This window comes from Lycium ferocissimum, chromosome 9 (assembly GCF_029784015.1).
Source record: "Lycium ferocissimum isolate CSIRO_LF1 chromosome 9, AGI_CSIRO_Lferr_CH_V1, whole genome shotgun sequence".
Lineage (NCBI taxonomy): Eukaryota > Viridiplantae > Streptophyta > Magnoliopsida > Solanales > Solanaceae > Lycium > Lycium ferocissimum.
In genome coordinates, this window is record NC_081350.1 from 30,068,328 (window position 1) to 30,081,535 (window position 13,208).

A 13,208-nucleotide genomic window follows, 5' to 3' on the forward strand; every position below is an offset into this window, starting at 1 on the left:
AAATCCTTCATTTTTCCAAAATTCTGCACGAATTTTCTGCGCTTAAAACAAAAATACAATCTTTCTCTCCAAAATTCTATTGTTTATTCTGTGTGATACACTACCGTTGAGTGGTTCGCCACTACCAGAATTTGGAGTACTACTATTCTGGTAAGATAATCGTTCTATCCGGGAGGGGATATTCCATCAACCTCGAATCTTGTGGGAATAATTTCCTTAAGGACACACTTTGAACTAAGTGGGCTCGATTATATTCGAAAAATATTTTTATTTTTTCCAACACATTTTCGTTCATTTTCCACTTCGTTGTTTCTTGGTTTTAAGTATTTTATCTTGTATGTCTGCTTTACTAAGTGTTTTACAGATTTTGTTGAAACTGTATTTAAACTTATACAGATTATTTGTGAACAGGAATTGTAGAGATCGCTGGTGTGGTCAGGGGCGGAGCCAAGTGGCTGTCGAATCCCCTTCGGTAAATAACTACACTACATATAAAGTTAAAATAATTTTAATATGTATGCAGATGATGATTATGGCATATTCTTTTAACGGGTGAGTTGTTAATTGGATGTGGTATTTTTGATTTTGTGGGTCAACTTAATTAAAATGATTTTTTTTTTATCCTATAGCATAGGAAACAAACCATCTATATCTATATATAATATAAAGCCAGACAAAAGAAGAGTGATGTGACATCTCAAAGATTGCATTTATTTTTTTTTCTCAACTGCTTGAATTTTTTTGCCTTTTCCTGGTCTAAGGAATCTATAAACAAATATTAAAGATACCTTTATGTGATAGTTTTAAAAGTCCAACAATCACCTCAGTAATGCACCGTTTCAACATTAATTAATCCAACCGTTCTGCATTATGCATATCATTATTCTACTAATTCAACCGGACCATTCCATCTCTTCGGATGATTAGACGTGCATATTGATGATGAGAGTTTTAATTTTCCCGATGGAAAATTGTTGCATTTTTTATAGTACTCAATGATGTGAGACCAAGAAAATAGAAAAGAAAAAAAAAGAAAAAAAAGAGTTACCACAATACTAGACTATATTTTCCTCCATTGAAGAGGACTAGAATAAATTTTGCTGCATATGATGAAAGAAGGGAGTTGTCAAACAGGTCAAGAAACCTAAATTGTGAAATTCAAGCCATTGCAAGAAGCAATTAAGGAACCTGGTAACATTCTTCTTACTGATTTTTACAAGTTTCACCATATCTTCTTTTTCCGCACATAGCATTTCAAGTACTAGATATGTTTATATCAGTCTTGGGAATTTCCCTCTCCTATTTTTGGGAATTGCAAAAATAAGGTTTGCCGAATTAGCTCGAGGAAGGAAAAATCTATAAAAAGGAAAATAAGAGAGAAGATTTAGAGTATGCGCCCTCTGTAGGTTGATTATCGACCAAGGAGTTTGATTCAATCATGGATTGATAAACGATCAAGAAGGAGGTCGATTTATTAACTATGCCAAACACGAAGTAGGCTTAAAATCCACCAAAGGAGGGTTGATTATCGACTAAGTAGATTGATAATCAACAAAGAAGTTTGTTGATCATCAACCATAGGTCAAGAATCGATCACGAAGGCAGTTAATAACGTCGATAATTAATCACGAACGTGGTCAATAAATGACCAATAAGAGGATTGATTATAGACAATAGGTGGATAATCGATCAGAGAATAAGTTTGTTTAACAAACACCAGCTATTTTAATTAAAACAACAGAAGAAAATTAGACTTTTTTATTTTTTAATGCAATATAAGGGTAACCCACCTAATTGAATTACCTAAAAGGCTTGAGAGAACGAATCCTTATCCGACAAATCAAGTTAATTTTATAAACCTTTACTCCCCCAAAAGAAATTATATTCAGTGTTAATCAGTTATCCTTTTTCCTTGGCTTTCTAGATACGAGAAGTTAAACAATGTGTTTGTCAGGCAAATTTCATGGGTAACAATTACGACATACGTGAGTATTTTTCCTATTCTGACAAGAGGGTTGATCTTCCCATGTCCGTTATAATTTGTTTAACATATTTCATTTAGAATGAGTCAATTTAATTAATTTGTGAGTGAAGTAATTAAATTAACTCATTTATCTTAGAATTAAATATTTAGATATATTGGTTGCATGAAATATACTTTTTACAAATACGTAATAATATGTATTCCTCAAACTTAGGTTGGCTTATGTTATTTGTGTATTATCCCTTCCTTCTAAATATTAATGAGGAAGAATTATGAAAGTAATAAAATAAGAAAAAGATAAATACTCATGTATATATATATATATATATATATATATATATATATATATATATATATAAAGAAATGTTTAAAATTCGTTACTCATCCGCACATAAAGAGATCGGTTATCTTTACATTGTAATTTGTAAAGGATAACAATCGGTAAGTGATAAATATACAAAGTTAAATGTTAATAATAAAATAGTCAAAAAGCTGATACTAAATTATTTCAGTTTGAACACAATTTTTTAATTTTTGTATATTAGAAAAGATTATTTAGTTTTTTTGTTGCCGCGCGAAACGCTGTCAAATTCACTAGTTTAAACTTAAAAGTAATGCCTACTCATTCTTGAGAGTGACTTATTAAGGCTACTTTAGTTTTTTGAGAGACCATACAATAATTGAGTGATTTTTTTTTTTTTTTTTTTTTTTTTTTTTTTTTTTTTGACAAATGAAAGGAAAACGACTTTAATTTGATCAACATGATCATTCAAGAAATTAACTCAAAAATACTGATGAAACAATTAATTGATGTTAATGCTGCTAAGAGCCAGTTAGCCCCTTTTATTTGTTTACCGGGAAGAGATCTCCACTAGACAACAAATCTAATTAGCAAAATAGACCATCATTAAAACCATAAAATACTTATTAGACAGGAAAGTCCTAGACAATACTTTTATTATGACAAAAAAATAGTAAACATAGAAAGCTAAAACTTTAATAATAGTAAACATAGAAAGCTAAAACTTAAGAACTGCAACAATTCAAACACCACAAAAGGCCTTGAAAGCTTCACTGCCAGCTTTTGACGCACCCTCTTTTGACATAACAAACTTATACAATTCAAGAATGTTATAGGGCTTGAAAAGTAAAGGGTGTTCTTCATCCACAAGTTCTTTTCGTGGCTCTATGATGTAGCCTTCTTTTGGTACGGTAAATAATGGAATGGAGAACCTCTCGCTATTTTCGGACAGTGTTACCCTGTGGACGGGAGAGTGCAATCGACCATTTGTCCACGCCTATATAAATTTGCACAGAATTTTCTGTTAGAACTTGTTTATGTAGTACTTGAGCAACAAACGTTATTCCATCCAGTATCCGATTTGAACTATATATATAGTTGAACTAGTTGCAGTAAGCCCGGGCCCAACCTCAAAAAATTAAAATAACAATTTTAATTGAAATGTATGATAACAAAATATTTATATAATATTAGTTTAGTGTCTTTACCAAAATCAACTTAATAATCTTATAAGAATATTATTAAATAATAATTCAAGCGCATATATAAAGTAATAGATTTTAAATGTGGCTCCAAAGTCTTCTAAATTATACCAACCACAAAAAGTTCTTTGCTACATTGTATCCATCTCAAGTTATCCGTCGCGTTATTTTTACGCACCCATTAAGAAAATATTAATTTTGAGAAGTTTTACGCTTATTTATTATAATACCTCTTTATTGAATATTTACTCTATTTATGTGTTATATCTCCATAATTGAGGTGTTTTGTAGTCTTCAAGAACAATTACTATTAAGCGCAAAATTAAAAAGAAGTTGTCATAAAGTTGAAAATGACAAGTAATTTAAAATAACTATTTTACTAATCACGACAAATAAATTGAGACGAAGGAATTACCAATTACTAAGATCAAAAATATTTTAAAGGGACTAAAATCTACACCATTCTCTTAAATCCGAATTTTTCAATGACTTTTTCTCTCCATTCCCTAAAAATTTGACTCTCCATCAAATTGAAGACACAATAATTAATGAGCTTTTGGCCAGGTGGGAATGCCCTTGAATTTGGGCCTTACAAAATGTCTCAAAATGTGCCTTTATTTACTAAATTAGATAATGGCAACTGAACCAATATAGAACTAAACAAGAGGCAAATTAATAAAAAAGGGATTCAAAGTGAAAGTTGGATAACACGTGTAACTCCTTCAGGGCTAATAAATGACAAAAATAGCCCTGTGAGGACTACAAAAAACTCCCATTCCCTCTTATATATAGTTATTATAAAAATATTTCATTTTGGAAAAATTGTATTTTAACTAAATATATTAACACAAAGTAATAATGATAGGTGCTACTTTGTCCCCGCTTGACTTAAAATTTTGAATCTGCCTCTGACCTACCAAGAAGATTAACCATATGAAGGTTTTTATACTTAAAGACTGCAAAATTTATGTATGAATTATAGGTATTACTTACTATTTGTTTCAAAATATAACAATAGAAAATAATATATATGTATTTTATTAATTAGGGAAGTTCATTTGAATCTGCTAATGCGTGAATTTTATCTGAAACGACAAATTATTGAATTTTCGGTGCGTGAATTCAGAATTTTTAAGTTTTCTAAAATAAAATCTACACACAAAAAGTAAGGGTAAGTCACCATAATTAATAACTCAAAATATTTATAAGACACGTAAGAAATTACGATCAAACGAAAAAAATGAACTTTACAAATAGCAACTTATATCACATAAAGTGAAACGGAGAAACTCGACACTTACCATGAAGGAATCTCCTACAATAACAACCAAGGAATTAGGTGCAATGTTGACATCAATCCACTCTCCATTTTTGGTCTGAACTTCCAATCCATTTACACTATTTTGAAATATGAAGGTCAAGAAGCCACTATCTGTGTGGATACTCAATCCAGGTTTATCCCCTTCTTCACCATTTACTAGAGCTGGATTGTAATGCGTAAATCGGAAATTGTAGAAATAGGATTCCAAGAATTCATCAATGTAACTTTTTAGACCCAAACTCTCCAAAATCATCTTTTTTATCGTTTCATCCAATTCCACAAGTGGCTCTGAGAAGGTCTTGAGCACATTGCTGCCAGAATTAATTAGGTACATGTTAAAATTAAACATACAAGTTGAAGAAATATAAGTAATAAATTATTTGCCTTAAAAATGTAAATCTAACATTTGGTAAATAATAATAATAATAATAATAATAATAATAATAATAACAACAACAATAATAATAATAATATTTTGATAACAACTTTTAGTATTATAATTTGATATAATGTATACATGTTGATCAGAGCAAGTGATATTAAATTGAAACTCAATATATAAGGAAGAGATAAATTACGTTCATAAGTGAAGGAATTTCATATTTTGGTTAGAGTTCACACCATCAATGTAAGAAATTTTTACATCACGAGAACAACTTTATCTATTGTACCAGGTACAAAATATATCTTATTTTCAAAATTAACTGTAGATATTCTTAGCTAACCTGATAGTGTAAAAACATTTATACATGCAAGGTAACATAATTATTTAAGTTCTTCTGATAGTTAATACAAGAAAATGACATTTTCATGGAAAACAATTTTAATTCTTACATACCTAAAGTCAGGATTTCCATCAGGCCAGAAGATATTGGCAATAGAATCAACACTTTCAGATTTGAGGACGTCAGCAATACCCAAACTTTCATAAGCTGGCAACTGTGGATATTGTCCTAGGTAGCCATGCATAGGTATGGTTGATTTGGTTTTAAGTTTAGTCTCCAATGGAAATTCAAAGATTTCTTTTGAAGTATTAAAAATGGCTTCTCTTGGAACCTTATCATAAACTGCTTCAAAGATCCCATATTCTTGCAAAGCTTGGATTACTTGGGTTTTTGTGGACTCCCATTGTGGAGTACCTGGTTTTAGCTCTGGGTTGCAAAAATCTATGGTGGGAACCTTCAATTCCTTGGATATTGTCATTGCTGGATATTGTAAGAATTAGAGGAAATTAAATGTTTAGGACTTGATCGAAGTGTGAAAAGAGGAGATGAAGGTATCAGTTAATCTTAAGCAACTCCTGTGTACCACACTGTTATATAGCAAGAGCTTACCTCCACCTGGTATTTATATTATGGTCGGATCTAATACATTTGTTAGGGGTTCATGGGAACCCAATAATTTTCGTTCAGATTTTGTATTTAATTAAGAAATTCACAAAATATCTATAAATATTTCATTGTGAACCTATTAGTTAGTGTATTTTTTACACACTTATATAAGGTCGTTATAGGAACCTTAAACTTTAGATTCTAGATCCACGTCTAATTTACATCTAACTAATTCACTTTAGAATGGTTACGTAAAAAGAAAATGAAATTAGCACAACTTTTCTTAAGAGGAGTACTTATATATTGAAGGTTAATTCATCACATGGGACGATACGATTTCCTGAAAGAGGATCCTATCTTGGTTGAAATTTAATATTTGAACAGAAGACAAGAAAAGGCGTTCGGGAATGGTAAGGGATTTGTCTAATACTCCCTCCGTTCCATATTACTTGGTCACTTTCCATTTTGCGCGCCTCTTAAAAAATCATAAATAAAAGATGTAGTAAATATTTTACTACCTTACCTCTATCTCTCTCCAATAAATATATTCTAATCAATATCGACTATTTTCAAGAACATTTAATATTAAGGGTAAGATGAGAAAGATTTAATTAATTTTATCTTGGTTTTGTAAATGAAAAAATAATTTGGACATAAGATGAGAAAGATTTACTTTTATAATTTTATGAAACAATGTGAAATAATCCTTTTGTAAACCAAACAAGCCTAATAAAAGAAACATAGGCATGAGTATAATTATTTGATAGAAAATTAATGCAAGAAAGTATCTATATTAAATATAAAAAAAATAAAAGGAAATTAAATTACAAAGTACGAAAAGTAACAATCTCCTGTATTATTTTTAGTAGTACATGCCATCAGTGAATTAAAATAGATAAATAAATAAAAAATCTTATCTTATTCAAACAAAGGTTTACCTATAGACAATTCTGCAAGTACATATTTCTTTAAATGTCATTTACTCAATTCTTTTATGCCAAAAACAATTTAAAGCTTTTACTTGGTAACTTAAAGCTGAAACTTATGAATGTGGCTCCTCTCAAGTAGGAATTATACGATCGTAAAACCTATGGATCAGATCTAAATTTGGTGAGGCAAGATCCCATAAGTACGCATTTCTTCTTATGAGCTGCATCCATATTTCAACCAAACTTGTGAGGCAAAGATTAGAGAATCACTGTTTTAGACAAAAATGCCTGACAAGCACAAATTTCCTAAACCACCAGACAGAGAGAAGAGTAAATTAGACCAAAATGAGGTTTATGTGTGTCAGTTAAGCTTTTAGTTTAACATAAATAATGGACAAGGAGCGCATACATTGTTTGACTTAGAACGGATTAGTTGATTGTGAATGACTGATAAGCTTTAAAGTGTTAGAAAAATATTTTTAAATGTTGAAATTGACTTTATAAATAAGAAGTTACATAATGGGATGTATATAAGTGCTGAAACTGCTAATAACAATTGATGTGTTTGGGGATAAAGTGTAGATAAGTCGTTCTTTTATTAGAATGACTAAAATACCCTTATTTCTTTTTAGAAAAATTAAGGATAAAATTGAAAAAATAATTGGTCAAGCTAAAAAATGCTTATAAGATGAAAAATCATAGATGAGTTAATCCACTTATTAATTCACTTATGGCTTTTGGCTAATTTTGACTTATAAACGCTTGGCTTATAAGTACTTTGATGTTTACCAAACACATATAAGTTTTTTTTTTAAAAAAAACTTATAAACGGATTGATCAACTTATAAGCTTTAAAAAACACCCTATTAAAATGCAGTCATCCTCGATTTTCGTTCCACATGCGTGTATAGATGTGCATCAGCTAGAAAACGCTCCACATTTTAGTGCCATCTCTTGTGCCCACTTAACATATAGAGTATTAATTACCTCCGTCCCAATTTATATGACATTTTTTACTTTTCAAGAGTTAATTTAATTCATTTTTAAGTTAAATTGAATTAGATTAACTTATTATTTTTTGTTTTGTTCATCTTGTAATTTTGTTGTCACTATATTTCTTTCAATCTTACTTTGATTTCAGTATTTTGAGTCAAGGATCTATCGAAAACAATCTCTCTATCAACAAATATAAGGGTAATATCTGCGTACATCCTACCCTCCTCATAACCCACTTGTGAAATTACACTGGGTATGTTATGTTATTGTTGTTGTTAACTTGATGTTTTAGGATATTTTAAATATTCAAAAAACTATATGAAAAGTACGATAAGTTACAAGTCTCATGTCAATATAATTAAAAAATATTTTAAATTATTGATGCAAATGCATACAAATTGAATTATGAAAAATTTTAAAAAAAATCAGATAAATAATTGAAACAGAGGAAGTAGTAGTACACTTTGCCTTAAGCTAAAAAAAGGAGAAGAAAAAAAAAGTACACTTTGCTCTAGGAAAAGACTGGTCGAGTGTAGGTAGATCTAGTTCTAAATGAGTATGAATTTATAATTAAAGTGGAATAGATTAAACTGAACGTGAAATACGCTACTCTCCCTATTTCAATTTATTTGTCGGATTTTGATTTGACATGGTAAAAATAAGACTTTTCAATCTTGTGATCTTAAATTAAAGATACACAAAATGTATAGAAATGCATTTAATCTTGTAGTCTTTAACATGCTATGTGAAAAGTTAGAATTAAAGAGTTTCCAGATAAGGAAAGAGACATTCTTTTTAAACAATTTTTTTTTAAAAAAAGTAAGACAAACAAATTAAAACAAATGGAGTAATATTATTTACCAAATTATGAAGTTGTCTTGTCTATGATCTTAAATAGTTATGCATGGGTGATAGTATCAAAGGGGACGAGATACAGTGGCAAATTTATGTGCTAAAAAAGGATCACGTGAACTCATTTTCTTTTCATAATAACTGCCAATAAAATATTGTTAAAAGAACTACACCTTTAAATATGTTAAATTAACATGAAGTAGATAGTTGAAGAAAAAAAATTTAAACTAATAAAAATACAAGTACAATATGGATAAAGATAAATTTGAAGTTCAACAAAAAGAATATTTCGTGAAGTAAAACTAGGTTTTGAAAATCTAATGAATACATGTTAATTAAAGGCTATTTATGACATTTTAAATATATATACATGCAAAATGATTCAATTCATTTTTTGCTGTTGATTCAAGATTAGTGGTTTATTGTCCCTTTCAAAAGGTGAAAGAATATTATTTCACAAACTCAATAAAATTAAGGGGGTTAAGTGAAATTTTACTTATTTTATCGAGCAGCTCTGCTGTGTGGGCATCTGTGTGCTTCAACACTAGTATTCCCTCCTTCTCAAAATATTTGTCGTGATTACTAAAAATAGTTGTCTCAAATTATTTGTCGCTTTTGAAGTTCAAGACAAAATTGATAATTTTTTCCCCCTATGTTACTCTTGCTAAAAGTTTTCTTGAAAACTACAAACTCCTTGATTATGGGGTATTATTACTCTTGTGCAAGTAATAACATCAGGTTAATCTTGTTGTCTTAAACACTTCATCACATTTTACAAAATGCAATTACTACATTTGACAACTTCCACCATTGCATTACAAGTACAAAATTTATTCTTAACACAAATTAAGTTCTACAATATGAAATGGTAGAATATTTAACAGAAAATGGAGAAGGAAGTAAAAACTGATTAGATTTTTACCGATCGATTTGCATTTCTCGTGGAAAAACACACTTAGTTTGCATTTATTTATAGCGCAGGTTTGCATTTACATAGATAATGTCATTAACACATAAATTGATTTGACCATTTAATGTGGAGAGATGATAGCTAAGACATAAATAAGGTTAAAGTAGTTAAAACCCTTTCTAATCATTGTTTCTTAAGAGGCGTGTAAACCAAAAAGGGATAAATATTTTGAGATGGAGTGAGTATATATTTAATACAGTATTTAATAGTCTCTGCCCTAGTTGAAAGACGGGTAATGGCTTACTGGTTCTTTTCAAAATTACTGTTTGTTGTTTAGTTATTGCAAAGTCAAGGTGGAACAATTAATGACGCTTATCTATGGATGATTGCTAGCTGATTTTAGGACCATACCGATAGGTCTCTCTGGCTTTGCTGACATTTCCCGGTAGTCATAAAGATATAAGTACAAGACAAAATCATCTCGATTATTTTATACCTTTGTTCAAACGTCGCATTCTGCCTCCTTTGTTCAAACGTCGCATTCTGCCTGCATGGGCATAGCGATTTGTGTATATACAGGATCATTAAATGAGTATGGACTGGAAAATGATGCACGTTTGGTGGCATCTGTGTGCCTAAGTCTTGTTGCGCTCACTAAATAAGAATTATATATAAAAGTCTAATAGATTATCCCATCTTAATATGAATGTATGAAGGCTTAATAGATTGTGCTTCCTCTGTTTCTTTCCGTTGAATAGTTTGTACTTGTAAAGGAGAACTTTTTCACATCGATGAGAAATGAAAATGTTTAAGTGCTTTCTGCGTAAATAAATTTATTTATTATATATTTATTAAATCTAAATGACTTGGTTTCTGTTACAAGTTTATTTTATTACACCTGTTTAGCCAAAAAAAGAAAAAAAAAAAAAAAAAAGGTACCTTTTCGGGATGTTCTTCTATAAATTATGTTACCCTGCGTTGTTAAATATTCTGCAGTAACATTTTGGCTTTGAGGACTTCTGTAGAAATTTGTTTGTATCTCTTAAAGAATATATAGGCAATATTTCTTTAAGGACGATGAATTTTCACGCCTCAAGGTTTTCCCCTTCTTCGAATCTATTCTGCAATTTTTTTAACACCTTCTGCTAGTCCCTAATATCAAAATAATTTTCCTTTTTATTTGTGCATTTCAGCAAACTGCATGAGTTGGGTGAGCCTGAGTTGAATTGGGGGACAAATAACATTATTGGAATAAGAATATAATAAAATAAAGGAATATTTTTCTTTTTATATTACTTTACTAGAAATTAAATGGTGTTTGAATTAGTATTTATCAGCCGAACCATTTCTTATCATTAATTTGCATATGCCCTTTTTGTTGATTATAGGTCAATGATTTTTAATCAAATTAAAGCCGGATTTTATCCCTGCGGCACGACACAGTTTAAGGTTCTAGCATGTTTTAATTTCTAAGTCTTACGAAGGCTCTATTTTATTTAGTGTCCGAACCAATGGTACACAAATATTTCTACGTTTGTATGAACAATTTTGAAATATCTATCAGAATTGTGTGTGACAGATCTGAATAAACTCCATTGAAGGAGCAAAGAATGAAGAACAGTAATGGAGAAATGAGAGCAATGTTTCGTGAACTGAACTAACTAGTCTGCCAATTACAAATGAGTCACATATATACAAAGTGTATTGTGTACAGCTGTCATGAGCTGTATCCTCTACTTAGTAACTAACTAACCGACTAAATATCTAAGCTAATGACTAGACTAACAGCTAAGCTAATCCACTAAGCAAGTAACTAAGCTAGTACAAGTAATTAGATATTCAAATAGATACTCTCAATACCCCCCCCCCCTCAAGTTGGAGGTGAGGATTGCACTGACAACTTGTCCAAGACTGCAACGTGTTTGACTCCGAACCAGGGATTTAGTTAAGATGTCGGCTAGTTTTTTGGTGGGAAATGTGGTGAAGGGAAATGAGCCCTTCTTATAGCTTGTCCCTGACAAAGTGACAGTCCACTTCTATGTGCTTGGTGCGCTCATGGAACACAGGATTCCTTGCAATGTGAAGTGTGCGACGTGTTCTTGTCTCTTAAACAGCAATGGGTGAGGAGCGAGGAATAGTTAGTTCTTCAAAAAGTCTTTGCAACCACACCAGTTCACCTACGACCTTCCTCAGTGATCTATACTCAGCTTCTGCTGATGAGAGTGAAATGGTTTCTTGTTTCTTAGACTTCCAACTCACAGGACTATCACCCAATAAAACTAAAAACCCACTCACTGACCTTCTTAGAGTCTGGGCATGCTGCCCAATCTGAATCACAATAGGCCCTTACTGTGAAATCTGATGACTGAGACATGAAGATTCCCAAGGTGGGATCTTGTTTAAGGTACCTCAATATGTGTATAGCAGCCTGCATGTGAGGTTCTCTTGGATCTTGCATGTATTGGCTCAAATGTTGCACACTGAAGGCTATATCCAGTCTAGTATTGGTGAGAAAATTCAACTTCCCCACCAATTTCCTGTAACAAGTAGGATCAGATAGAGGAGTCCCTTCCTTGGCCCTTAGCTTTATGTTTGGATCAAGAGGAGAGCTCACATACTTGTAGTTAAAACAATCATACTCCTTCAACATATCTATGACAAATTTTCTTTGAGAAATCAGAGCACCACCATCTGTATACAATACTTCCAGGCCTAAAAAGTAGTGCAGCCTTCCAAGGTCCTTGATCTTGAACTTGTCATGGAGAAAATTCTTCAACTGCTCAATTTCCTCATTGTCGTGCCTCGTAAGAATTATGTCATCTATCTTGCCAAGAACACCATCGTGGACCACTTTTCCTATAAAATAAGGAGTAATCATGTAAAGAGTGTTGATAGCCCTGGATGACAATGGGCGTTAGCTTGGCATACCATTTTCTTTTTCTTTTTTTTCAACCCATAAAGGGACTTGTTGAGCTTTAAGCAGTGGTTCGTTTGATTGATGTACTTCCAATGAGAAGAGAGGGGAACAAGTTTTAGGTTGAACACTTCCTCATGCAAGTCTCCATGGAGGAAGGCATTATTGACATCTAATTGTGATAATGACCAGTGCTTCTTGACTGCCATTGCAATAGGTGACCTAACAGTGGTCATTTTGACCCTTTGGGAATTTTTTTTTTATACTCCTTTTTTCCTGTTGTGTGTAACCTTTAACCACTAGTCTAGCTTTAAACCTTTCAACACTTCCATCAGCTTTATGTTTAATTTTATAAACCCACCTACAGCCAATCGCTTGTTTTCCTTTTGGTAATGGAACTAAATCCCATGTATTATTAGCATAAAGTGCTTCAAACTCCTTATTCATGGCATCTTGCCAAGCAGGATG

At 31.4% G+C, this 13,208-nt stretch overlaps 1 protein-coding gene across 1 annotated transcript; it reads right to left on the reverse strand.

The window, feature by feature from the left end:
- Positions 1-2,822: 2,822 nt before the first annotated feature.
- LOC132069380 (probable 2-oxoglutarate-dependent dioxygenase AOP1) lies at positions 2,823-6,139 on the reverse strand. The gene is made up of 3 exons (XM_059462740.1): positions 5,647-6,139; positions 4,789-5,119; positions 2,823-3,282 (listed from the first exon to the last, which is right to left on the reverse strand). Exons 1-3 carry the CDS (start codon positions 6,009-6,011, stop codon positions 3,028-3,030), a joined length of 951 nt encoding a protein of 316 aa, XP_059318723.1. The 5' UTR covers positions 6,012-6,139; the 3' UTR covers positions 2,823-3,027.
- Between the last annotated feature and the right edge of the window lie 7,069 nt (positions 6,140-13,208).